This window comes from Orcinus orca, chromosome 1, assembly GCF_937001465.1.
Source record: "Orcinus orca chromosome 1, mOrcOrc1.1, whole genome shotgun sequence".
NCBI classification, from domain to species: domain Eukaryota; kingdom Metazoa; phylum Chordata; class Mammalia; order Artiodactyla; family Delphinidae; genus Orcinus; species Orcinus orca.
Genome location: NC_064559.1, coordinates 101034961 through 101062780, shown reverse-complemented (window position 1 = coordinate 101062780; position 27820 = coordinate 101034961). Strand labels below are relative to the sequence as shown.

Sequence of the window (27820 nt, the reverse complement as noted above, 5' to 3'; positions counted from 1 at the left end):
CAAACTTCATAGCTCCTGTGTAGAAAGCCCATTTGGATTAGGAAATAAAAGCAAGCACCTCTGAGGGTTGGAGGGACTGGTTCTTTATTTCAAAAAGACATTTATCAATGTTCAGTATCAAAACAGTTACACTATTGTTTTTTCTTTCTCCCAATCGGCCCCCAAAGAGACCACACCAAAGGGGAGTACATTTTAAGCCAATTAAGCTGTAGGATGCACACCTAACTGACCTCACTGAAACCTCACCAAAAAGGGGGGACTGGGTAGGGAAAGAAACGTTAAAAGATCAGCACACTGCCAGCCCAGACTGTAGAGGGCTGTCACAGCCAGATGGGGTGACCAGTGTGCCCCAACCCCAAAGGAGCAAAGTTTCAAAATAATATAAAATTTAAAAACAATTTTGTACATAAGCTATTCAAGATTTCTCCAGCACTAACTGATACAATGCACAATGAGATGGCACTTTTATTAGAGACAGCAGCTTCAGACCCAGAAAAGGGTGATGAGATGAGTTTCATATGGCTAAATCAGTGGTAAAACATAATTTTCTTTCCTTTCTTTCAAGGAGGCGGGAGAGCAAATAAGTGGTTGCCTCAAAATAAGGGGCACATGATCCATTCTGTGAGCGGCTGGGAATAGGGGAGAGCTGGGACAAGGATTTGGTCTCAGAGGTCTCACCATCTTGATTTCATCTGGTCACTTCTGGTGGAAAAGTTGCCCAAAGATACCGTAAAGCTGAAAACCTGAACAGCGCTTTTTTTTTTTTTTTTTTTTGGCTAACTCCTTCTGGAATCACCTTTCTGGTTTGGCGGGTACTTTTTACAGAGCAATAAGGTTTCCCAAAACGGAGTCCTCTGGGCTGTTTGGCTCTCTGTAAGGCAGGCCCATACCTTTTCCCCTCCTCTACGGAGAGGGCAATATGCATTAAGCTGAAAAGTTACCTTCCAAAAGTGAGAAAGGGATTAGACTGCTGCTTCAGAACTATGGAATTATCTGGAATGTTTTACAAATGGCTGCTACATCAACAACAACAGAAAAGGTAATTACAAAATGTGTACATCACAACATGCTTTTAAAGACACTTAGCATTGTGCTCACATTCCCTTAAACGTTGTTCCCAAAGGTGCTCAGCCTCTAGCCCAAATGGAATCTCTGGGGAGAGGCAGAGACAGTTTGGCGAAAAGGACACAGGGGTGGGGGTGGGAGAGGTGGCGAAAGGAGAAAGCAGCCTTCCAGTTAAAGGTCAGCCCTCAGTTTAAAGGTCAGCTTCGGGCAGGCTGGCCTCAGCGGAGTCGGGTCAGAGGGAGGAGCAGCGGCAGGATGGGACTGGGGTGCTCTACATCTCATTCAGGTCAAGCAGAGTCTGGTCCAGCATCCTTTGTGTACAGAGGTGCTCCTCTTTGGTGCATTTCAGTTTATCTAATGGGGGTAAAGGAGAGACGTTATAAAAACTAGAAGTAAATTTCAAGGTCTACCCACTCTGAGAATTGCTCCTGTTGCAGAGAAACTGCAGACTAATAAAGCAGCTGCCTTCTCAGCCACAGAAGTGAGCTATTGCATCACTCAGTTTTGCAGGGCCTCAGGCTTGCCTACTGAAGTTACAGGTGTTACTGTACTTCTGGGGGAGGGAGCTGGGGACCTTATCAGTCATTTCCTCTCCTCCCCACACCCAACCAAGGCTTTCAGCTTTCAGTCACTGAAGGAGGTGGCCTTAAACACCAGCCATCCACTCTTCTAGTCTCTGCCCACGGGACAACACCTACTCGAAATAGCTCGCTGGAGCTTGACACATTGAGAACAAGGATGGGCATATTTCTATCAGTAGACAGCAGAACAGCAGAACCTCAACTTGAAAAGAGTACAGGAGGATCCTCATGCACTACAGGCTTTCCTCAACAAGTAGAGAGGAAAGGAATAACTAGTGGGATAAATAAAAGAACCCCCATAGCTAAGTCAGAGAATCTCAAAAGAAAACAAAGTCAAGAATACTACAAAACATCCTTGTAAGCAAACCCTTAACAGATTTTTGCAGAGCTATTCTTCAGAACTAGCCTGTGACATAGTTACTTACAATTAAACATAATACCAGGAAAAAGCAGCAAGAGGAAAAATGTCAGGAAGAAAACCGGCAGCTGAACATCACGGAGAATCAAAGCTTCCCAGCAAGTAAACCACTCACTGCTCTAGGGAGGTGGGGAAAATACCCTTCAACTCAGAGAAGGGGATGACAACGCAGACCTATTCATATCCCACACCCCTTTCTTTCCCTTCCCTTTTTTCTACCCGGTCAGAAGGGCCCATCCCTGGGCCTGCAGACGAAGCAGTTACAACATCTTGTCAAGTCAGTCCTTTTATTGTTAGAAAACATCCATGCAAGGGAACATATCCTACAGTCAGTGCACAAGTGAAAAAGCAGCAAGTAAAGGTGGAAAACAGAAAATTCTCCCAGGTTTTCTCACTATCTCTCAGGTCCCTCCCTTCATCACCCACAATCTCTTGAAAAGGGACAGAAAGACAGTATTAATCTTAACTGTTCCCACTTTACAGTGCAGTTAGGAAGTCGACACTATTCTAACTGTCCCAACTAAAAAGAAATTTGCTTAGGGCAAAATAATAACTTTTAAAAGACAATCAGCTTTTTGCTGGGGTCCAGGTCAGTGGTGTGAGCCGTAAGCTCGGTTTAATGGGCATCAGTGAGCCCTGCCCATCAGTCACACAGATCATGCAGCGTTAGCTTCAGCTCATTAGAAAGCAGGCGGTTTCGCTCAAGTTGGCTGTAGAGACGCTCTGCAGCAGCAATGGAGAGGAGAGAAAACAAGAGAAGGAGAGGAAAAAGAGGAGGAGAAAGAGAAAAAGGGAAGGTTAGTAGAGTACCAGAAGTAAATTTTGAGACTTTTAACTACCTGGTATACATAACATGTATCTGTAAGGCAGGATGGATGCGAGGAGGATTAGGTCAGTTGGTGGAAAGACCAACAGAGGAATAAAATAAAAAATGCAGACTGACAAGTTGAAAGAATGACATTTTGAGGGAGAAAAGTATCTCCTTCACCGTATTTATTCCCTGGGTTGAGAAACTGAGACAAGTGAAACACGGCAAAGGAAGGAATACACCTGGCTTATAAGAAATACATTTATAATAATCGGGGTCTGTAAGGAACCAGAGTGAATGGTTGAACATTTTTCTGTAAAAGCATTCAGTACAGTATTATGAATGGGAGACTGGGATCAATATCCCTACACTCACTCAATCCTGTACTTTCTAATGCTTCTTGTTGTAGGTGTTGGGTGACAGGCCCATCATAGTGGCACAGTGAATCAAAACCCAACTTCACCTTTTCTAAAAGAACCCCAAACCTGTCTGAGCCAACAGTGTGTCCAGCCAGCCCCAGGTAAGGTGAATTACTGGTACAAGCCAACCAAGACTATCCTGTTTCTCCAGCCTCATTGGCAGCTTGGGGGGATCATGTGATCCAGTTTTGGCCAATGAGATGTAGGGGGTAGTCTGTCAGGGGCTTCTAGAAAAACTTTAGCTTTCTTTCTTGCCTTGAACATGGATGTGATGACTAGAGTTGCAAATTTCAACCTTAAAAGAAAGGGCCGTGAGAATCACAGAAATCCCAACTATATCAGGCCACAGTTGCTCAAATCAAGACTTTTTATTATGAGAGAAAAATAAATCCCATATTTATTTAAGCTGCTATTAAGATGTTTCTTATAACCAAAAGCATTCCTGATACAAGTAATTAAGCGCTCAAATCCCCTGGCTTTATCTGGATTTTCTACTTGGAGCACATCTTAAAGAGGTGTAGAGTGGTGATCGTTTTGTAATGCATAGAAATATCAAATCACTATGTTGTGCACCAGGAACTAACGTAGTGTTGTAGGTCAATTATACTTCAACAAACAAAGCCATAGAAAAGAGATCAGAGTTGTGGTTACCAGAGGTGGGAAGTGGGGGGAGGGGGAATGGGATGAAGGTAGTCAAAAGGTATAAACTTCCAGTTATAAGATAAAGAAGTACCAGGGATGAAATGTACAACATAATATAATTAATACTGCTGTATGTTATACATGAAAGGTGTTAAGAAAGTCATCCTAAGAGTTCTCATCACAAGAAAAAAAATTTTTTTTAATAAATAAAAAAGAGGAGGTAGAGAGAATCCAAATCCATGTGACCAACACAGAGGTAATGGCAACTGGGGATGGATCTTCCTGGGTCTACTCCTAATGTCAGCCTCTGGTGTTCATAAACAAGTTTCTTTCTATGTTTTACAGTCTGTTTCAAAATGGTCTCAGGACTTCAATATGAAAAAGACTTTTCTGCCTTACATCTGTGGGCTGACTGTGGGCATTGCTCAGGTACCTTGCCTTCTGGGCTGAGGTTTTCCCAGTTCCACCTGGAAGCAGGGGGCCAGTATGTTCCCAATAATACTTGTCACTCTGTACCCAATCAAAACAGAAAGCATATATGTACAAAAAGATCCTGGGCGGAATAAACAAAAAACAAGAGTCGTATTAAGGGGCAGAATTGGAGGGAATTTTTAAAATTGCACTTCCCACTAAACCAGTATCTCAATAGGAGGAATACTGCCCCTCCCCTCCGCTAGAGGGGAATTTAGAAATGTGTAATTGTCACAATAACTGGAGGGCCCCACAGATATGTATTGGGCAGGGGACAACAAAAAATAGGATTGTTCTGTATATCCCAGAATTATCCTGGCTTAAAGGACTAAAGTTCATCATTGAGAAACACTGTACTAGTCTACACTAGTCCATGAGGCCTGGGATTCAACCTGTCTTATTCACTGGGGCAACTCTGACAAATAGTAGGGGTTCAAATTATGTTGAACTCTCATTTCTTGAACTTTCTGGTGTTATATTACATATAAAGACCATATGCAACCTGACTGATCCATAGCATCTATATCCAAGTTAGTCGGTGTGACTCCCACATCCTTGGGAAAGAAGGGTGTTATCAGGATCATATCCCTAAAAACAGCCAGTTCAATGAGGGTTTTGTTCCACTTAGGGAAGAAATAAAGAGACAGAGAAGAAGTGGGAGCATTTTATTGCCTAATTAAATCCCAGAACTTATAGTTCCTTAAGAATTGCAGAAGGTCAGAAAGATAAATGTGGTTGTTCTCTCACCTTGAACTTAGTAATAAGTAAGGTTTCTAACGCTGTTATTTCTAGTAACTAAAAATTCAGGACCAGACACTAGTTCATTAAAGTTCTTGGTTCCCTGATAAGAGTAAATGAAACAAACAAACAAAAAAACAAGCCAGAGAATCCCCATTTGATCTGATTTTCCTTTCAGGGAATAATCCCATGGATGCTACACATCCTTCACTGGTCTGAATCAGGTCAATTTCATTCTGTAACAGGAAAAGGAAAAAGGGTGCGGGTGCTTGGGGTAAAGGGAACTCTATCAGTTTTAAAGCCTCAAAGTTCAAGGAATGAGGTAGAAAAAACAGATTTTGCTCTTTTATGTTTTTTTTAAACTCCCCTCTCATGTTAAGGCTAAGGAGTATTTAATATGTGAATGGAAGAAACTGGGTGTGACTAAGACAAGGTTGCCTAACATAACAGGTCAGTTCCACCCATCAGGTAACTTGGGGTCCAATCACATTTTGTTTTATTCCTCATCCCAACAACGGTAATGAGGAAGGGAAGAATGGGCTCCAACACAACAGCCTGTGGTTCTTTCTTAGAAATTAAGATGAGGAGAGAAAGTTAAGAGATGAAGCACTTTGCTCTGATTACCAATGATGCTTCACCCCATTTCCACAGCTAGTCCTGGCTCAAGTAACATAGGATGGTTTCTATAAGGATACAAAGCATTAAACAAAAGAGTGAATTTATCATGGTACAGTATTGCAAATTTCACTCTGCTACCCTGGCTTCTTGGTCTCTATCCTTGCTCACACGAGTCATGCCATGGGGAAAGACAGGAGCTACCAGAGTATAACACCTCATTTTTCTTCTAATCTCTCTCTACTCTCTCTTCTTTCCTTTGTAAGAAGCCTTTCTCTGTACCAAAGTCAACTCCTTCTGCCTACATACTAAAACATCTAGAATTGTACTATCCAATGAATGCAGCAGCCACTAGCCACATGTGGCTAATTAAATTTAGATGAACTAAGAGTAAATGAGAATTTAGCTCCTGGGTCACACTAGCCACACTGAGTGTTCAATAGCCACATGTGGCTAGTGGCTACTATACTGGAAATCACTGCCAAAAGTTCTATTGGACTTTGTATAGACTATAGACTATACTTCGTGCCTTTATTTTCTTTCCACCAATTCACTCTTCTGTTCCTTGAAATATGGCTCCTCTCCTTGTCCTTAATGTCCAGTATATACCCTCAGATTAATAAAACATCAGTGACAATGTCCTCTTTTCAGTTATCTTCCTTCTCTATCTGAAGTTGACAATCACTGGAAATCACCCAGCCTTGAAGTTTTTAAAGTATCAAAGTTACTCGTTCTCCTTCTATCCCTCCAACCAATTCCACTTGGCTTCGTTCTCTACACAGATTTTCCTCTGCCTATGTTTTTCTTTTTATATTTGCAATTGTCTTTTAGGGTTCAAATTTACTTCCATGGCCTAAACTGCCTGCCAACCTCATGGATTCCTAAATCTCTCATATCAATTTCTCCCCCTCAAGTCTTAGGATTTTGTTTTCATCTTGGATACTTGCCAGTTTTTCAGACTTATACTCTTCTCTACTTTCCCGTGCCTCCCCAAACCAAGACCACGTGACCTCTGTACACCTTTAATACTACATTTTCCTAGGCTCCAAGTCAGTCATCCTTGACACTTCCTTCTTGCATTTAGTGACCAGGCCCTTCACAATGCCCAGGTTTAGCACCATCCCCTACTACCACTACTCTAGTTCAGATTATTATCTCTGGGAAACTGCAACAACCTAACCCAGTATTTCCTAAAGTGTGCTACAGTCACTGCTAGTGATATGTGAGAAGACTGCAGACAGTATATACATTTGTGAACTTAAAAAAAATGTATTAGCTGTATTATTTTAATGTGCATTAGAAAAAAACACTAGCACACGTCAAAACTTTTGATTTCAAATTAGAATTTTGTAGCGTAAGAACAAATCTGAAAAGAAGTAAATTAAAAAAATAATGTAGGCTGCACGTGAATATGGCAAAAGCCATCAAAAGTGGTATGCAGGGCTTCCCTGGTGGCACAGTGGTTGAGAGTCCGCCTGCCGATGCAGGGGACACGGGTTCGTGCCCCGGTCCGGGAAGATCCCACATGCCGCGGAGCGGCTAGGCCCGTGAGCCATGGCCGCTGAGCCTGCACGTCCGGAGCCTGTGCTCCACAACGGGAGAGGCCACAACAGTGAGAGGCCCGCGTACCGCAAAAAAAAAAAGTGGTATGCAAATGAATGAAATTTGGGAATCATTGTCTTAATGGATCACTTTGATAATCTGCTCTTCTAACATATTAGTAGTTGCCAAATTAACTCTTCTTATATGCTACTCAGAACATATCCTTGTTCAAAATCTCCAGTGGCACCCCCATTACCTACAAAATTAAAACTCCCCAGCCTGATACAGCACATACCTGTTCCCTACTGTAACTAAATGGTTATAGCTCTGGTGTCCTTCCCAACTCTATGCCTTTATTCTTTTGCTTCTCTTTAATGAAGATACTCAATATCCACTTTCCTTCAACCAGATTCTGGTTGTCAAAAATCCAATCTTTTGGAATCCAATAAAAATGAAGAGGAAAATTTTAACATGTTTATTAAGTACCTTTTACGTGCCTCCTACCATGAGACTTTTTTAATCATCTCCACTGCAATCAACCTCTTCCCCGTCTCTGAACTCCCACAAAACTTCATTATTTGGGGCACATATCACACATCATCTTTAGTTTTATACATATGTTCTCTCCCCTACTGGATTCTGAGCAACCTGAGAGTAGGGATGATGCCTCCGTCTTTGGTTATTTCTGTCCCCACCTTAATACCCTGTGCCTAAATTAACAATAACTTAACCTGCACCTTAATCACAAAGGCTGTGTGGCAAAAAGAAATGGTATAGACAGAAAGAAACCTGAATTTGATGAGACCCAAAGTTTTAAAGTAGGGAAAACCTCTCTACCTGGCTGTATCTGTTTAAAAGAAAGGCAAGTTTTAAATATATACTCCACTGAGAAACTGAAATACTAAGTGAACAATTCTTAGGTGCTTAGATAAGTACAACCGATGACTACACTACCCAGATTCAACTATCTCTGCTGTGTAAATTAGCGTAGGAATTTCCGAAAGGTTGATATTTAATTCTACAACATAAACTAGGAACAATCTTACTAGAAGCAATTAACCATATTTATGCATGTAATAAATTACTACCTTGTGTATAATATTTGAAATATGCATGATTTTTATTTTTCCAGTAACAGTCATTTATCACTTGTCTTATATCCCGGTAGCACATACTAGCAGGCAAATGGTAGTGAGCCTCACGTATGTAAGAAAGGTTTAAAGAAGACATAAAACTGCTGGAAATTCTACCTCTTACGTATTTTCTGTGACTTGGGATAATATAATTAGTCAATTTTAGTGGTAACATATTTGGGTTCATTGGGTATTCCAAGGATGCACCAGTTGAACCACTGGTAAAACGGTAGAGAATATATATTGGGAGGTACTTCTGTGGTCTCTCAAAGGAGGAGAACCTAAAGAGAAGACAAACATTCCAGAAGGGATGATTTAAGAACCTGGAAGTAAAGGACTTAGACGATCTTATTCAGCTTGAGTGTAAGACTAGAGCTCCTATTCTAAGGAACTTCTCCTAGTCCACCACTCTGATAGATTCAGATCAGTTGAATTTAAATGTCAAGAAAAAATAGACACACACAAAAGTGGCTTTGATTATATAAGTCAGAGGAGGGAGAGCCTACAATAGCTGCTCCCCACATTACACCCCCAAGGCTCCTTTTTAGGGACAGCAGCAGCTTTGTCAATGACACAAATGCAGGGTGGCATGAGGCTTCCGGCAGCTTAACATTTTAATTTGGGGTGAGGGGTGGAAGAGAATACATAAGTTGCTTTGTGGTCCCCCCGCCCATCCTAATGCCTTGGGGGTCAGCCAGGCTGACCCAAATGGAATCCAGAGCGAGAGTGGGGCGTTGGGTTCCCCGAGGAAAGAGGGCAGATCCAGAACAGAGCAGAAACGGTGATAATTATCTGTGTGAAAAAGTAAGGAGACTCTAGGTGAGAAGGACTAGCATCAATCTAGACAGCAATCTGGGAGAAAGGAAGAGGAGAAAAAGGAAGAGGTGGCAGTAGGAATGATAAAAGAGAGCCAGACACTACAACCTGAGTTATTTGGCTTCTTTTCAGGGTTAGTGGGAAAAAGGCAGATTAGCATCAAGGATCAGGGATCCACAGCAAACAGATAAAGTCCCCAACAACTCATTTTGGTGCTTTTTACTACCTGGCTTGCTCTGGGACTCAGCTCGATTTTTAGGTGAATTTGGTATTTTCAATCATGGGTGTTTCCTCTAAACTTTAATATCAGGGCATCATATACACCCATGAAGTCTGAGTTTTGCTGTAAGATGCTAGGGCCCAAGTCACTGGCTCTCTGGGCCCTAGTTCCTTAAATTATATGATGACATGATTCTATCTTCATCAGTAGCCCTTCTGAGACTAAATTTGAGAAACAGATAGAAAAATCCTGGTGTCATAATGAAGGGACTATGAATAAAAAATACAAAAATTACACGTAGATCAGGGTGCTACCACTGATCCAGGATTAAATGCCTCCCCAGCTTTTGCCAACAAGTAACCAGCACCAATGTTTTAAAGATAAGAGTGGAGATTCTAGTTTTCAGAAGACAAAACCAGAGCACACTATGCACAGCCTACACCCCCACCCACCCACAAGCCAAGGTCCCAGCCCCACTCTGCTGTCAGATAGTTACATAGAGGTCATGTCATTGAGGGCGTGGTCCAGCTCCTCGCTAATGGCCTTGTACTTCAGTTTCTGGGCATAGAGCTCATCTGGACAGGCACAGGAACCACAGGGAGGAATGAGGGGACAGATAAAAGGTATCAGAAGCAGATGAAGAGAGGGAATCATTAGAAATTAGGGAAAGTGTGACCATGGGTCTAATCCCACAGTTAGGAGAACATCTATCCTGGTTGCCATGACTGGCCATTTTCAGATCCACTGTCCCCAGGACCAACGGGACTTCTTGACGCCTCTAATCAACTGCAGTAAAGGTTGAGAACCTGGGCATAGTCATGACTAGAAATTCCAATCACCAATGGCACTCAAGAGGATACCACTCCCACCCAGTTAACCCAATTCTTAGCAGTGATAATGCTGAATTTAACATAGAAAAAGGAGAAAATACACATTAACATTCAGACACTTCTTTACCTACCCATCGTGACCAATATTGTTGGCCCCTTTGCTCTACAGGTTGCCTCCACAAAACTCTCCCAGAGAATATCCTGCTACCCAGAGTGTACCAAAGGAGCATATCTCAGAGTTCTCAGAGCAATACAAACTTTCCCTTGTTAGGGTAGATACAGTTGCCAAATTATGGGGGCAGGAAGTATTCAGAAAGCCCCTGGCATTGGTCAGCTCTGAGAAGTGGTCATTCCACTGCTGCATCTCTTGGTGAGGTCCCCCACAACTTGAGTGGTGAACAAGATTGCCAAGAGTAGCCATGGGGTGACATGGAGGTACATGCTATTACCAGTCTCCTCTAAGGGAAGGATGCAAATTCCAGAATATTAGGTAAAGTCTTATTACAGGAAGAGTAAGTGTAAAAATCCACTTCCAGGATTTGACCCACTTCACCTAGCTGTGGCACAGGGCAGGGCGTAGGATGCATGCCAAGTCATTACCAACTCCTTTGGTGTACAGGGAAAGAGGCTAACGGTCAAAGGGCAAGGTCATCCTCTAGATTTCTTTATTTTAATCCCTCACCCAGGCTCCATACCTTCCAAATCATCAATTGTCTTTTCCAGCTTGGCTACCGATCTCTCAGCAAACTCAGCACGGGTCTCTGCCTGGGAGAAACATGAAATCAGTCAGAATCAGAGATGAGTAAGACAGAGAAGGATCTCTACTTCTTCCACCTTCTACTTCTATACCTTTCAGAACCAAAGCCAGCTAGTCTAAGTCTACATTAATGCCTTACATGCCTCTAAATGTTTTGGGTCCTTCCTTATAATCCCCTCAGCTCACCTCCTTGAGTTTATCAGTAAGAATCTTTATCTCTTCCTCATATTTGTCTTCTTTTAGAGAGTACTGTAAGAGAAGTAGAATAAACATTTCAGAATAGAAATTACTCACACAGACAATACCCCCCCTCCTGACATTTACTTTTACACTGAACATCCTCTTGGATTTAATGTGCTGAATGATCCATGAGAAAGAGCAAGGCCGTTTTGGGACAACAGTCCTTAAAATCCATAAATCAATGTCCTTAGAGCCATGATACCCTCAGAATCCTCCAGGACCTTTATTTATTTTAAAAATTGTTTTATTTTTGGCAGAGTGGCATGCAGGATCTTAGCTCCCCGACCAGGGATCGAACCTGTGCCCCCGGAACTGGGAGCATGGAGTCTTAACCACCAGGCCACCACGGAAGTCCCCAGGACCTTTATTTTTTAAATGGACCTAAGCTTTGATCTTATTCAGATCAACCCAGGAAGGTATTCTTCCTGCCTCCAGGTTAATGAGTAGGTGTGGTGACACCCTGACGCCACATGGCTGAAAGAGTCCCACAAGAAGATAAAGACAAGTCATCTGTCTTGACTGCTCATTAGGTCTCAGATCTGATACTTTTTGTTGTCCCCTTCTGTCAGCATAGCAGTATCAGCCAGAGGAGAACATGACCCCAGTCACCTGAGACCAAGAAGTCATTTTAACTACAGCAATCAAAGTGCACAGGAATTAGCATTAAACCCAGAATCTGGAGAGAGTAGGTGGATACTTCTCACTGGATTATATAAGGAATGGGTTTCTCCAGTCTTTCATCAAGGGCAGGGCTGGGCCCAGGCCCCAAAGCCTGTCACTTTTACAAACCAGCCCCTACCTTCTCCGCCTGAGCCTCAAGAGACTTGAGGTTGTTGGTGACATTCTTCAGCTCCTCCTCCAGCTCAGAACACTTACTGTGAATATTTTAAATACCGCAGGAAAGGAAAGGGGAAGAAGAGAATAAAAAAAAAGGAGAGAGACACACAGACATGAATTGTACCTATATGTAGAGAGAGTTGGAAGGCACACTGGGGAAAAGAGAAGTTCCCAGGTAATCTGAGCAAGCATCAACCCTCCTCCCTCTACCACAGAACATGTCAGGAGCTGGACCCTCCTGGGCTGGGACTCAGAATGTTTGGATACCAATAAAGAAAACACTTGACAGAAATCACTACCAGGAACAAATCATAACTGCTACCTGGGGTGGAGGTGGGAACGGATGCCCAACCCAAATAGTCCCCAAAATCACCCAAGGGAAGGTGAGACCCTGTGGAGAGGCAGTGAAGCAATTAGGAAAGAAGAGATGAAAGATGCCAAGTAAGTGGAGAGGAATGGAGCATTCCATGAAGAGATGAAAAAGCACTCAACAAATCAACCAGTGGAGGGGAGGCAGCTGCAAAACAAAACAAAACCAAACAAAACCACACCATATGTATAACCTCTCTGTGGGTTCAATGGTTAGTACCTTTTCTTCAGCAGCACTCAGACACTTCAGGTTCTGGTCCATCAGTCTGATCTGCTCATCCATCTCTCGGCAACGGCTGTTAGTGATAGTCACAGGGATCGCACAAGCCAGGTTGTGGGGAGGGAGAAAGGTCAAAAAGGAACACAGCAAGGAAACAAGCAGCAAAATGGGAAAAAAAATTTAAAAAATCAAAAAATGGGAAGAAAACATCACCATGGTCATGATATGTCACGTCTAGGAGAGGGGAATGCAAGGGAAGCACAAATAAATATGCATCAGCACGGACTTTGTTAAACAAGGCCCAGAAGGTGCCAACAGGGGAGCAGGTCATGTCTGCCTTTGCCCTAAAGTTCCCCAGCAGCCTGGCAAAGTGGTAAAAACAGAGACAGATCTTAAGTCGGCACAGCGACTTCAATGCCTCAAGGAGAAGCAGAACCCAGTTGGGTGTGCCGGTTAACATTTCACCATTTTTTTAGGTTTCATTTTCTTCTCAATGAAGAAGCCTCATTTGTCACTTGTCACTAGTTAAGAGAGTAAGAAAGCCCAAAGCCATTCTTAAGGCTAAAAAAAAAAAAAAAAAAAAGCATTCTAGATGACTCCCACTCTCTAGGTCCTGTTTAACAAGGTTGAAGGAATGCTAGTTTATTCACATTAGTGCCCAAGCCAAAGGGGAAGGAACAGAATGGTATGGCAAGATTTGGGGAGCAAGATACTCACGACTCTGCCAGCTCAGCTCGCTCCTCTGTGCGTTCCAAGTCTCCCTCAATAATCACCAACTTACGAGCCACCTACGGGACAAGACGCAGGTACAGCTCAGTGAAGCAAAGGAGGAGCCATTTCCCTCTCATGATTCTTTTCAGAAGCCCAATATCGCTGAAGAGAGAGGGACAAGCTAAAAGCGTCTTACCTCTTCATACTTCCTATCTGCCTCTTCTGCAATGTGCTTAGCTTCTTTGAGTTGGATTTCCTGGAGTTCCATTTTTTCTTCATCTTTTAAGGCTCGGTTTTCAATAACCTTCATACCTCTGCCAGAAACAATACGGACAAATGTGGCACTGACAGCCTGGGGAGCCTGTCATCAACTCAACTCCAAGGGACCCAGAATTGCACCTTTTAAAGCACATTCCTCTCTGCTTGTCACTCAAAAAGAATTTCCATAGCACCTCCAACCTTAGTTTAATTATTTTGTTTAAAACTTTCTTATAAAAATAATACACTTATTAAAAATATTTAAGTGTATAGTCTAGCATAAAGCAAAAAGTAAGCCTCCCTAATTCTAGTCCTGCTCATCAGAAGTAATCTCTTAATTCATAATCCTTCCAGAAATGTTTTATATGCCAAAAATCTCATCTCCATTTCCCCACACCCCAAAGGAATTATACTACACACTGCTCTGCAACTGGTTTTCCTCTTTCTATAATTTGGACACTACTCTGTAATAGTACACACATAACTGTCTTATTTATTTTCACAGCTGCACTGCGTTAATGTACTCCCAACAGGGTATTTTTAATTCTGAAAGTCTTAGTTTGATCCCATCCAAGTCATCACACACCTTTGTTCTCATTTAACTCACACATGACAAGGAGCCAATTGGCTATTTTCGACAAAAAATGAGTTGGTTCAAGGACTGTGGTTCTCAACCCTGGGCACATATTAAAATTATTGGAGGAGGGAGTTCCCAGGTGGCCTAGTGGTTAGAATTCCAGGCTTTCACTGCCGGGGCCCAGGTTCAATTCCTGGTTGGGGAACTGAGATCCTGCAAGCCTCTCAGCGCGGCCCCCCACCCCCAAAAAAATTATCGGAGGAGCTTTAAAAACATTAATGCCCAGATCTCTTTTGCAATGGATTCTAACTGATCTGGGATGGGACCCAGGCATTCTGAGAGATTATATATATATATAAAATAAATTTATTTATTTATGGCTGTGTTGGGTCTTCGTTGCTACACGAGGGCTTTCTCTAGTTGCGGTGCGCGGGCTTCTCATGGCGGTGGCTTCTCTTGTTGCGGAGCACAGGCCCTAGGCACACGGACTTCAGTAGTTGTGGCATGTGGGCTCAGCAGTTGTGGCTTGCGGCCTCTAGAGCACAGGCTCAGTAGTTGTGGTGCACAGGCTTAGTTGCTCCATGGCATGTGGGATCTTCCCGGACCAGGGCTCAAACCCATGTGCCTTGCATTGGCAGGCGGATTCTTAACCACTGCGCCACCAGGGAAGTCCCTGATATATTTTTTAAACTCCCCAAAGATCCCCACCACACACTCCCATGATTCCAACAGTGCAGCCAGGGTTGAGAGCTTATTAAAACACTGATTGCTGGGCTCCACCTCAAGAGTCTCTGATTCGTAGATGAGGGGTAGAGGCTGCTGAGGATTTGAGTTTCTACCAAGTTCCCAGGTGCTGCTGGTCTGGAACCTCACTTTGAGAACTGCTATGGGTGGGTGCTGTCTAAGTGGAGGTCATCCTGGTGACCCCATTTAAGGATTATTAGGTCAATTTATAGAGAAACACCAATTATAAAAGGGTCACAGGTCCAGGTAACCCCTACTCTGTCGGTCTTCATAAGGAGAGAATATGCAGAAGGAAAGAAGATCCTATAAAAATAGGTTACGGTTTTAAAAAACGGGTTTATAAGAAACCTGTTTGATCAGAGCCATTATGAACTTCTTTTGAAATCCACACTTCATCAGGCCCCTCTACACACCTCTCACTCTCATCAGCAGCTTTCTCAGCTTCCTCCAGCTTTTGCAGGGCAGTGGCCAGGCGCTCTTGAGCGCGGTCCAGCTCCTCTTCAACCAGCTGGATCCTACGGTTCAAGGAGGCCACCTCAGCCTCAGCCTGTGTTTAAATGAAAGAATGGGAAAAGGAAGCAGAGGCATGGTGAAAAGAAACTGAACTAATTATGACACTAAGATTGGGGCTGACTACCACCATGAGGAAGCCAGAGCCTTGCAGGGTAGAACGTGACTTAACTCAGATGCACATAAGACCTAGCAGACATGATTTTATATTCTATAATATTACATGTATTTTCCTCCCTTTCCCATCAACGAATTCCCATTTGTTCCACAGGAAAAGTGTTTTCAAAACTCAGCTCCTTGCCCAGCCCAGTGTCAGTTAATACCAGTTCAAATTCCTGAACACGCTAGTGTCAGAAAAGGTAGCCAGTAAAGGGGTCCTTCTGCCTGAGCTCTGGCTTAAAGGTGTATCTCACTCTGCAGCAGCTTTCTCATAAGTGTCACACAAAGTGGAAAAATAAGAAAGGTTTCTTAAAGAGGGAATCTTGGATTATCTATTAATTTGTTGCTTAACTCAAGTTGTTAAACCTCTGATCAGCTTACCCTAACACCAGGAGGATGATTAGCTAAAAGAATAATGTTTTCCAGAAGAACCTTCCAGAACAGAAAAAGCAAAAGGATGGAATATTGGGATACCTACCTCCTACCCTTTCAACTTGCCCCCTCCTCCCACCTTTTAAAAGTTGGCTACAAGGAGCTTCTTCTGGCTAAAATTATCTGCTCTGATGGCATTATCAAAAAAACTGGGGGCAGAAGAGAATGTTTCCTTCATGCCCACCACCAACCCTCCAAATTTCTGAATTGTGACTCCTTTCTATTCCTCAAGTCATCCCTTTAGCCTAACCCTCCAGTACGGCATGACAATCCTCTCCCTGGCCTCCACCCCACAATAAAGCACAGGCTAGAGTCCAAGTAATCCCATACCTCCTCCTTGGCAATGGAATAAGAAACAAGGAAAGAAGAAGGCAGCTGCATGTGCATGAATTCTACTGGTAGAAAATCTTCCCTCCTCTGACTGCCTTTCCCCTCCCCAGACCTTTACTGGTGGCAAGTACACTGACCGCCACAACCGCACAAGAATTTAATCTGCCCTGCACACTCCCCAGTTCAGATGCTTATCCAAGTGCTTGGTAAACACGATCTCTCTTCTACAGCCCAGATTGTGCCTGAATTCTATTACCCTGATTTCCTCCTGGCAGTCAGGGGTGGGGGTAGCTAGAGAAATAATCTGGGCCACCAGCCCCTATGGGAAGGGATATAGCCCAAAACACTCCTGTTAAGAATCAGGTAATTTGGCACAAAAATTTCCAAATACAAACATGGGAGATTCGAGGCACTGCAGGGGCTGGGGCTATATAACCACTGACCTACAGGAAAAGAAAATCAAGACATCTATATAAGCTGAAATTACTAAGAAACCATTTGTGTCTCTATTCAAAATAACACAAAGACAAGTATTCTCTGGTCCTGTCTCAGGAAACCAGATGCGCCCTAAGACAACACACATTTCGCCTCACAAGCTCAAAAAGGCTGACAGGTCAAGATTATGAGAACGAGTCTGCCTATCAGCCAAGAACTATGCAACACTGCCAGTACAATGATTTATCCCACCCCGCTCCCTTCAGATGCCTAGAACTAAAGAAAAAAAAAAAAAAAGGGAACAACATCAAACCCAGATTTGAAGGAAGCTCATGAAATCTATGTCCCCACCCAGCTCACCAGAAGTTACCCAAATGAAGTAAAGATAACAGGCTACGGGGGCGGGGGTGTACAGTTTCCATGACAACAAGCTGGCTCGGGCAGTTTCTCCCACAAATCAGCATTTACAATAGAATTCTTCGCAAGGCTGAAAAGGGAGGAGGAGAAAACACATCTTGATGTCCTAACTAGAGCATGCGCACATTGAACAAGCCTGTACCAAAAACAGAACCCAGGATGGGAGTCCCAGCAAAAGCTTTGGAGACCCCGGTGGGGAGGGAAGGGAGGAGGGCAGTCACTATCCTCTTTTTTCTCCTCCCACAGAGGATCAGTTTTCTTTACAATGAAATAAAAGCTTGCAAAATCAAGATCTGTTTAATGTTTAAAGGAACAAGGGAAGACACCTACCTGACTTTTCCTTCCAGCCAGAACCTATGCACAATGCCTATCCCTTTCAGGTCAATCAAGTGGTACCAAGAGACTGAGTGGGACTAACTTCTGCAGATGAGAATGGGAAACATGGCCCTGAGAAACATTAACTTTATATGCTCTTCTGTCACCCTAGGTTTAGCATGCCTAGATGTGGTTTTGATCTTTCAGCTTGCCCACCTCTGCCCAGCTTGGAGGTACACTGTGAGGTCCTTCCTTCAACTAATAATAGGATTCTCCATTACCCAAGAAGCAAAAATCCCAAAGCCGGAGAGGGGAACACAGCAGCGATTCAGTCATATCAGAAGATGGCTGACAACAGCTTCAGCTATGAAATGAGTTTGGTTTAAATGCTACCATCCTCCACACTGAAGAGATTCCCCAAGCACACTATACCCGTCAAGGCAAGAAACGGACAGGGGACTGGTGTTCAGAGGCAGATCAGGGCCAAGGACAGAAGGGGATTAGCCTATATCTGGCATTCTGCCACTCTGGGGTTTCTCTTTTTAGACAAAAGCCACAGATGAAATGCAAAGGAAAAGAGTAATGAAAAAGTTAGGATTGAGCCCTGTGAGTAATGGACTGCCCCAGTTCACTGTGTTCACAAATATTATCTACCCAGGGAGATACTGTGTCCTTGGGGACTTTAAATTTCATCAAGGGGCAGGCAAGTTGGAAGGAAGGAAGCAGAGTTATCTGTCCCAGAGTAAACAAAGGTGGAGTCTAAGCAGAGGCACTCAGAGCAAAGGGCTATTTGGCTCTCCCCTATGAGTATGTGCTCTAGTATGAAGGTAAGAGAAAGGTACTCAGCGGGAAAGCAAACCTAAACCAAAGAAAGGTGATAAAGCCAGTTGCTTACTCCACCAGACCCTATGAACAGGAGAGAGCCACACAACAGTCAGACATTCTAACCACGGCCACCCACCCCCTGCAGATTAGGAATTTGGGAATAAGGCCACAATCGAAACTGCTAGTCAAAGCCCACTCACTCCCTCAGTAGTATTCCTAAATTTTTTACACCAGGAAAAAAAAGAGACAGAGAGAGAAATACCCGCGGAAGTTAGGAGACAGGTATTAACAACAAATAAGGTGAACTGTACACTTAAAAACGGTTAAAATGGTAAATACTTACCATTGTGTATTTTTACCACAACACACACACACACACACACACAGAGAAGGAAAAACACTGCATTTAAATATTATGTTGCAGTCTGTTTCAGTTTCGCAAAAAGTGCAAAGGAGATTCAAAATCAAAAGTGGATTTGACAAGGTGCTACATTATAAAAGGTCAATCTCCAGACCAAGAGCAGAAAAGACAGATGTATTCCAGAACTCGGTCTCTGCTTTGGACTCATCCAGCTTCCCAACAAGGGTTGGATGTTCACACAAAGCAACCAGAAAAGGAATTAAGTGACAATCCCACTAACAGCATGCGATACCATCAGGGAGTGCAGAGCTTCCAGCTCCAGGAGGGAGGAGCCTGCAAAACCCACATTCCAGAATGCCCTAAGAGGATAACAGACAGTTCAAGCACCACTCTCCTCCCTTCCCACAAGTGTGTCTCCTCAGGAGGAATTCAAAGTTCACTAGAGCAGAAAGTCGAAAGATTAGGCTCCCTCAAGCTAGAGAGTAGAAGATACCGGTTTCATAAATCTTTAACACTACTTCCCCATCTGAGGGCTTTCTCACTAGATCTCACTCAGCTCAATAAGCAAATTTGGCAGGCTCTGAGGGAGAAGCTTAAGAAACATCTGAAGCTGCTCCCTCTGCTGCCTATTACCCTAGAGTCACCAAGGGTGGGGAAAAAAGGAGTTAAATTTTCCTGCAAGAAAAATTACCAAATCCTCGGGGCAGTGGGTGAGGATCCTAGGGGGAAAACAAAATCCTGGGGGCTGTTGCTGGGGGGACAACATCATCTATCCTAGAACTATTCCTAGCATGCCCCTACTTTGAGCCTGATTCTGGAGCTCAACACATGGCTAGTTCCTTCAGGCCATCCCTGTCTTCCCCTTTAAGGGGATCTGGTCTCCAGAACAAAGGAGATGAGAAGCTGTCGCTAGTCGTAAAGAGTCACCCAGCCAGTCCATCTCACTTGAATTGATAATTAGAAGTTACGGGCATAATGAACGGAGGAAATATCCACTGAGAAATGGGTGACTGAGAAAGACAAGCTCCCAGCACTTCCATGCCCAGTTATAAAAAGAAATGACTATTCTAACAATCTTTAAGTATTAACCTGGAGAGCAGCTGTTTTCCCCCTTTCCCCCCCAAAACATTAATTCTCAGCCACTCCCTGAAGGAGCAGCCAGAAAGGGGGGGGGGAACTTACCAAGGGAAAGAACAACAAGGAATACCAATAAACCACAAGAGTTCTTTCACTAGGTCTTCAAATTTTAGCAACAGTTACTTTCCAGCCTCAAGATCCTCCAAAACCAAAACCTCAACTCAGGAGATCAGCTCCACCCAATGGACTGCGCCCTAGACCTTGGAAAATCTTATGGCTTACTAAAACTAGTCCACCACTTCTAAAGAGAAAGCAGTTTCAAGAATCACCACTCAATCCATTAACATTTTAAGTGCCAACCTTCAGCTGAACAAATATTTATTGAACTTAAATTTAAAAAAAGACACGGTAATGGGTAATTGGGAAAGTAGCAGAGTAACATCACTTCGGAACTCATTATTTTGTCTCCATCAACCATACTGCCTAGGTCAACCAGAAACTTTGACAGAAATCGGCACTCCATCAGATTCTCTACCACATACACTCGCTTATCAGCTCTGCTTGGAAGAAGTGTTCATAACCGGTTCAACTTGCACTCTTCACACTTCAGCAATAAACGCCTGAATCTGGCAGAAGTTCCTGCCTTCCAGGTCATCATAGCAAGTTCTGTTGGTTCCTACATTTGCACTAACAGAGAGAGTGAAGTACCGTCTCCTCCCCTCCTGCTTCACTACGACAGAAAGAGTGGGTTTAGCAGTTGCAAGGGCTCCCCCTAAGAGGAAAGGGCCCCAGGACGGAGGATGGGGCGGTGCTGTGGCCTCAACCTCCTCCAGGGAGGGCACCGCGCTTCCTCTCAGCCGACTGCTGCCTCATTTCCTGAGCAGGAGGAGGGAGCGGAAAAGCTGCCAGCAGGCCACGCCGGGGGCTTTCCGGCGGTTCCCACCCCTCCACTCCCCACCCTTTCACAGTAAGTTCGGCTCTGCCCCCACCCAGACCAGAGAGGAATCCACCTACTCTCACCCCTAGAGCCAGAAACCTTAAACGAGAGCACAATCCCCGCCCCCCGCCACGGGGAAGTGGGGGAGGGAGAGGCCGCTGAGCCCCTCCCCTGACCGCGCCCGACTCGGAGGGACTGAATGAATGAGCAGGGAGAAAAGAGGAGGAGGAGGAAGAAAACCACCCGCCAGTCCCAGTGAAGCTCAATTCCTTCAAAGGTCAAGCCTGCTCGCTCGAGCACCCAGTTCCCCCTCACCCGCTCGAGGTCCAAATGAAGCTAAGCCCCACCCATCCTCCGAGCTCCAACTTCATCTTCGAGTATGCTGGCCCCCTAAGGACCGTGCTCCACCGCAAAAATGGAACCCACTTCTGTCCCATCTTCTCCAGCGCCTGCCCCTCCTTCACGCGCCTCGCCCTCTCCGTACCTGTTCCCGGGCCCGCCTTTCTCCCTCCACTTCCCGCTGGAGGCGCTCGGCCCTCTCCTCTGCATCATCGGCCTGCTGCTGCAGAACCTGGATCTTGCGCTTCACCGCCTCGATGGTGGTGATCCCGGCCATGGTCCCCACCCAGCCCCTGCTTGCCTTCGGGTTCCTGCCTCCTCCGCTCGGCGTTGCAGCCACTTCTCACCCTACTTCCGCCTGCTCCGCCCTGAAATACCGGAACTCACCCACCCGCCCGGATGTGACGCCACCACTGCCGCGCCCTCCCACCGCAGGCAGGCGGGAAGGCCGTCCACCGGAGGGAGACCCGCGGCTGGGAGCGAGGGGCGGGACCTCGCTGTAGCCCTAGGCGACCGCTCCCAGCCTTTCCCTCGGGCCAGCAAAGGGGGGCGGGGTTGGGAAGAGGGAAGGCTACCATGGTAACCGGAAGGCGCGTCGTGGTTAAGCCTCTCCAGTCGCTGGGCAGGCTGCCCAATGGTTGGCCTGTGCGGCCTTTACACCCGCCGTTGACCCCTCACTCCCTCAGTGCTGATCCGCCACCACCTACCCGCTAGGGCACCCTGTGTCCTCTCCACAACATAAACACCCTACAAGCCTCTACTTCCACGCACCCCACAAATGCTCCAAACCCAGGTACTAAGAAAAGCCTAGACTTTCTGGGTCTCATCTTCAAAAGACGATGACCTCCAGCCTCCTTTTAAAGTCTGCTCAGGTAGGTTCTCTCCCATCTCCTGAAAATCAATGAAAGAAATTAATGGGGGATGAAGAGATGGGCGGGTTGACAAAGTTCTCAATCTATTTGGCATCAGTTATGAACATAAGTGTTCTATTTACAGTACTGGTCTTTTCCCCTGTTACTTTTGAGAGTCAATATGCACCAGTGATTTGCCAGCCTCTCCAAACCTTGAATGATTCAGGACTTGGTAATTAATCATCGCTTACAATTCCTTTTGTAGGAATTGGAAGATATCTTATGCCTCCATTTTGTCAGAAGGAATCCTCTATTACAGACTACTGTTACCAGATCCTTTGTGCAACAGCATGATATGAGCACCTGAAAAACTATAGTAATGTGGAACTCAGCCTCCATTCTCTGTTATAACTCACCAATTTCACACCGCTCTGCTTCCAGGTACCCCAAGGAGCTATTTATGAGTTAGAAACTGCCCCTACAGACATTGCCATGCAGGATTTTTAGGAGCACAGTAGTAAAGGGCCTTGGAGATTTTACTGTTCCCTCTTATTTCTTTGTGTTCCTGCCACCTTCTCAGTAAGTAATAGTAATAAGTCTCTCCTGTGATGCAGCTCTCTTTTCCTCTGGAGAATGAGGGTGTAGAAGAGGATTTTAAATTAAGGATCCTAATCCCCAAAAAGATTGATAGGTAAGTCAGGTGCTGCACTCAATGCCTGGTTCTGAAGATACTCCCACCAGAGGGTGTGTCTTCAACTATCTCCATTTAGAAATACTGAGCATTGAGACTATTCAGAGGAAACAGAAACAATGCAAACAATAAGTAATTTGCTTGATAGAGTTACCTGTACACTCTGATTACCCCACCCCACCCCAGGAATTGGAAAGAAAAAGCAGGGTTTGAAGCCTCAGTAAACTGCCCTGATGGCCTAAGAATTGTTACAACTCTCTTTGGAGAAACCTGATGAGAGAGACTATGGAAACAAAAATGAGACTTTGTCATCTGGGTGCTGATCAGCAGGGGGCAGTATTGCACGCACACGCACGCACACACACACACACACACACACACACACACACACACACACACAGCGCGTCCCCGCCCTTTGCCCTACTGAAGAATCAGAAGACCTCATCTTAAACAAACCAAAGGAGTGGTGAGAGCACCACTGCATTCTTGAGGCTGGTAGATTTGAACAGATAATCTTCTCTTGATCCCAGGAAACAGGTGGATTGACTCCTAATGACCTTTAAAAGCATGATGGATGGGCAGCAAGGGGCCCAGTGCTACTGCCTTCCTGGTAACCAACAATACAACAGTATATCAACAGGTGTATATGTCTGTCCTGTCCCTCTTCCCCCCATCCCTTTCACCTCCTGTCCTTAAAAAAGGGTGTTATGACTCTCATGTCCAAACTATTGCACTCTTCTTTCCCCTTATTTTACCTTCAATAGCTTCTCATTTCATCTCAGATTAAAGGAACCCTAGACATGGTTGCACAACAGTGTGAATGTTCTTACTGCCACTGACTTGTACACTTAAAAATGGTTAAAATAGCAAATTTTATGTTATGTATATATTTTCCACAATTAAAAAACAAACAAATAGGACCTTGGATGAACACAGGGAGGAAATAAGTTTAGTCTGATCTTGCCACACCCTCACCCTTTCTTTGTTCAGGGAGTCCTGGCAAATCCTACACTTTCCAAAAAGGCTTCTCAGATAACCAGAACTCACTGCGTAAACATGCAGTTATTGATTCCCTCCTCCTTCTCTTTCCCTTATATCTACATTAAAGTAATATGCTCTGTTTACTTGTTTATTAATCTCAAGGGCAAAAGCTGAGTTGTGAACTCCCTTCGTATTAGACAGAGCACCCTCCCCTCAAAGATGCATATATTATGTTGCTGCTGACTCTGACCCTTGCTTCCTACTTTTAACCTGTTGCCTCCTCCTTATTCAGCACTTTTCCCAATTCCCATAAACACCTCACTTTCCCTCTTCGACCCCTTGAGGCAGGAGTCAGCGAACTTTTTCTGTAAAGGGCCAGACAGTAAATATTTCTGATTTTGTGGGCCATAGGGTGTGGCTACCACTCCTTTGTAGGGAAAAAGCCTGTAGGCGATATGTAAATGAATGGGCATGCAATGTTCCAATAAAACTTTGTACAAAAGCAGGCTGCGGCAGGATTTACTCCACAGGTGGTAGTTTGCTGACCCCACCTTTGAGAAAAGACACCTTTCTTCCTGGGGCTTCCCTGGTGGCGCAGTGGTTAAGAGTCCACCTGCCAATGCAGGGGACACAGGTTCGAGCCCTGGTCCGGGAAGATTCCACATGCTATGGAGCAACTAAGCCCGTGCACCACAACTGCTGAGCCTGGGCTCTAGAGCCCACGAGCCACAACTACTGAAGCCTGCGCCTAGAGCCCGTGCTCTGCAACAAGAGAAGCCACTCAATGAGAGGCCCATGTACCACAACAAAGAGTAGCCCCCGCTTTCTGCAACTAGAGAAAAGCCCCCACGCAGCAACAAAGACCCAACACAGCCAAAAATAGAAAAAAAATTTTTTTAAAAACCTTTCTTCCTGTTTCCATCTTAACCCAGGACTAACAGATGTTTGCCTCTTGCCTACAACCTTCCCCTCCTATTTCTTGTTCTCCTACGTATCTCTGAGGGTACTTAATGACTGTTGGGAAAGCTAACAAGGGGGAGAGAAGTTGAATGAGTTTTTTTACTCATACTTTATGTATTTAAAAGTTTTTGGTGGATTCCTATATAAATATGAGAAGTTTCTTTCAAATGAATGTACTGAGTAGACCCTGTCTAGGTGGGGGCTGACGTGTGTGTGTATGTGTAAGGACAGATAGAATTCATCCCCAGCAAATTCCTTTATCTTCCCAATGATATGGGCATATTGTTTAGAGCCTCTATGTCGTTCTTTCGCCCCCAAGATCTCAGGTTAGACTTGTTGGCTCTTCTCATTGTTCCTGGAAACACCTCCTCAAGCCCACATACTAGCTGTTTCAGCCTAAGGACTTTCTCAGAGAGTTGTTACTCAACCTCTCACAAAATTGTTATCAACCTGACATTGTGTCAGTTTGTGAAAACTTACTCCCATGCCCGTTTATTAGAACCAGAGAAATCTATCCATCTATACCTAGAACCTAGGTTAGGCAACTCCAGTAGGTCATCAAGCATTTGCCCAAAGTCCTGGGATTAACCTGTGTTGCTCACAGTTTTGCAAGAAGGGAGAATTAATTAATAGTTTGCAGTGGCCTAAACTTTTGGAAACTATGAACATGTATAATGTATATGATATGCTTTGTGTCTCTGACCTCTGGCATGATATATTCAACAACCCTCACCACTTCCCCAGGCCCCTGAAAGTGGCAGAAAGCCAAAGAGGAGATCAGAAACCTAATAGCAAAGCGTTTGAAAGTGAGGATCCGAAAACATTTCTGAACGGCCTACTCTGTCTCTAGCTGTTTTCCGAAACCAAATGGAATTTTAAAAAACACATGTTCCTATTAACCCAGTGCTGAGAATTGACTGTATTTCCATCAATACTGGGACATTCTTTTGTTGCTGTTAAGATTCCTATGTTACTTGTTTTTGTTTTTTTTTTTTGCGGCACGCGGGCCTCTCACCGCTGTGGCCTCTCCCGCTGCGGAGCACAGGCTCCGGACGCGCAGGCTCAGCGGCCACGGCTCACGGGCCCGGCCCAGCCGCTCCGCGGCACGTGGGATCCCCCCGGACCGGGGCACGAACCCGCGTCCCCTGCATCGGCAGGCGGGCTCCCAACGACTGCGCCACCAGGGAAGCCCCCTATGTTACTTTTCTTCCAAAAATCTTTCCTGTGTCTCATTTATCTTTGTGGTTAACGTCAGGACTGAAGATGAAGGAAAGTGGGTGATTATAACATGAAGTGGAAAAGAGAATTTGTTTCATTTTCAAATGGGAAAATTCAGCCCTAGAGAAGCTGAGTAATTTAGTCAAGGTCACAGAATAAGGTCTGGTGGTGACAACTTTACCCCCTAAGTCCTTATTTCTATTATAGTGTATCATTCTAAGATTCTCTCTGCTGCCCTATAAGCAATGTTTTCTATGGCATCTCTGTGACATAAGGGTAAATGCCCACATTGGCCAAGATAAATAAACCCATATAGGGCCAGGGTCAGTGTGACCTTCTTTGTCCCACTGTGAAATCTGAGCTGGCTTTGCTGGGCAGTTGAGAGATGAGAGTTTCCCTATTAATACACATATCTACGTGCCAATCCTTGGACACAAAAGGTAAGAATGTGGCATGGGGGAGGAGGTGGGAAAAGTGATAGCAGTCTGGACTTGGAGTCCCCTCCCTTTGTCCAGGTCCGGGGAAAGATAATTCAATTCCTGGATTGGGGGTAAGAAGGTGAGACTTCTACATGTCTCAAAGAAAGTATATGCCATTACAAGGGTATGCCACCATGTGGCAAAAATGTATGTGGGTATCTATGCCTATGTTCTCTGAATCCACAAGTATATATATGTCCAAGTGTTTAGTTATTAACATGAAGATCTATGTGTGTAGATTAAACCCGTCCCCCCATTTCTGTATACTCACATCAGCTGCTTTCTTCTCTGCCAGCTCCAGCTTCTCCTGGGCATCCTTCAAAGCTTCAGAATACTTGTCCAGCTCATCCTCTGTCCCTTTCAGCTTCTTCTGCATGGCTGCCAGCTCATCTTCCAGCTATAGAAGCCCCAAGAATCACACACAAGATATATATACACAACAGTGCAGTCTCAGACCCTAGTCTCTTGAGCCCTGACAGACCTCTGAGCTCAGCCTCTATGTTATCATCCTCAGAGTGACACACTTTCTCCCTAGTCAGTTTCAGCCAACTGCCCCAGGAATTATGCTATGCCCTTCGCCTGTGACCTTGTAATCTCTGACCCTAAGATGAGCGAGCCATGCTGGGTTTTCATTAAGACACTGGGATGGTAAATATCTTACTTAGGATGTAGATGTCCATTACTCCACTTAAGGGAAAAGAGATGCTACATGCCAAGCTCCCACTTTTTCCTCTAGAAATCAGGGTTTTTTCCAAAACATGATCCACTCCCACTTAAATCCAGCAGACACACTGTGGCTCAGAAGGGGCCACCGATTTTCCCAAGGTCACACAGGCAGTCTGAGGTAAATACCCTAGATGTCCTCTGCCTATCCAGTGAGGCTGGGGAAGAAGAGGAGTCCCTCCCACCCAAAGGATGAGCTGGCACCAGTGGTCACTGCCTTTCCCATGAAAACTCTCTTCCATCTCACAAGTCTTGTTCACCAGCAGGTGAGAGAGACCAAGGCCAAGGCCTACCTGTTTACTTCTTTCTTCTGCCTGCTTCTGCTCGGCTTCAGCTTGCTCTGCCCGATCCAGAGCATTCTCCTTGTCCAACTTCAGCATCTGCATCTTTTTCTTGATGGCCTCCATCGTGACCAGTGGCTGTTGGGGAGCTCACCTGTGAACACTGGAGGACTGGAGACTAGGGTAAGAAAGAAAGGGCTGCTGGCTGAGTCACTAGCTCCCCAGACTTGAGCCTTTATTTCTGCCCATGGCTCCACCTCTTGTTCCTAATATGGTCTTTCCAGCTCCCTTCGCCCCATCATTGTTCTCAGGGGAACACAGGGTGAGACACTTTGATGGACAGACATCACCAGCAAAGAAAAATTAGGGAACAGCTGAAGCTGATTTTAGACAATGGAAAGTGGGGGGGAGGGGAAAGGTTCTCCCTGACCCTGAAACTTTCCACTCACTCTCGGCAGCTCTATGGGTATTTTAAAAGAGAAGGGAGG

At 44.7% G+C, this 27820-nt stretch overlaps 1 protein-coding gene across 16 annotated transcripts; it reads right to left on the bottom strand.

The window, feature by feature from the left end:
* Window positions 1–67: 67 nt before the first annotated feature.
* TPM3 (tropomyosin 3) lies at window positions 68–27544 on the bottom strand. 16 transcript variants are annotated; one of them, XM_049702711.1, is made up of 10 exons: window positions 27345–27543; window positions 26600–26725; window positions 15425–15558; window positions 13629–13746; window positions 13439–13509; window positions 12722–12797; window positions 11242–11304; window positions 10994–11063; window positions 9965–10043; window positions 68–1419 (listed from the first exon to the last, which is right to left on the bottom strand). In XM_049702711.1, exons 1-10 carry the CDS (start codon window positions 27456–27458, stop codon window positions 1416–1418), a joined length of 855 nt encoding a protein of 284 aa, XP_049558668.1. In that variant the 5' UTR covers window positions 27459–27543; the 3' UTR covers window positions 68–1415. The 16 variants fall into 16 exon arrangements, with proteins under 16 accessions (XP_049558668.1, XP_049558666.1, XP_049558673.1 ...); XM_049702712.1 differs by lacking the exons at window positions 68–1419; window positions 12722–12797 and adding exons at window positions 9029–9224; window positions 12095–12170; XM_049702710.1 differs by lacking the exon at window positions 68–1419 and adding an exon at window positions 9029–9224 and having other exon boundaries at window positions 27345–27542.
* Window positions 27545–27820: the final 276 nt, after the last annotated feature.

Bases quoted from the DNA above. Each gene is read 5' to 3' on its own strand.
- TPM3 (XM_049702709.1), bottom strand. From the start codon at position 27,458: ATGGAGGCCATCAAGAAAAAGATGCAGATGCTGAAGTTGGACAAGGAG. The intron at 15,559-26,599 runs GTGAGTATACAG...ATTTAAACACAG, and splicing joins CAGAGAAGAAAGCAGCTGAT to GCTGAGGCTGAGGTGGCCTC. The intron at 13,510-13,628 runs GTAAGACGCTTT...CTTGTCCCGTAG, and splicing joins CAGATAGGAAGTATGAAGAG to GTGGCTCGTAAGTTGGTGAT.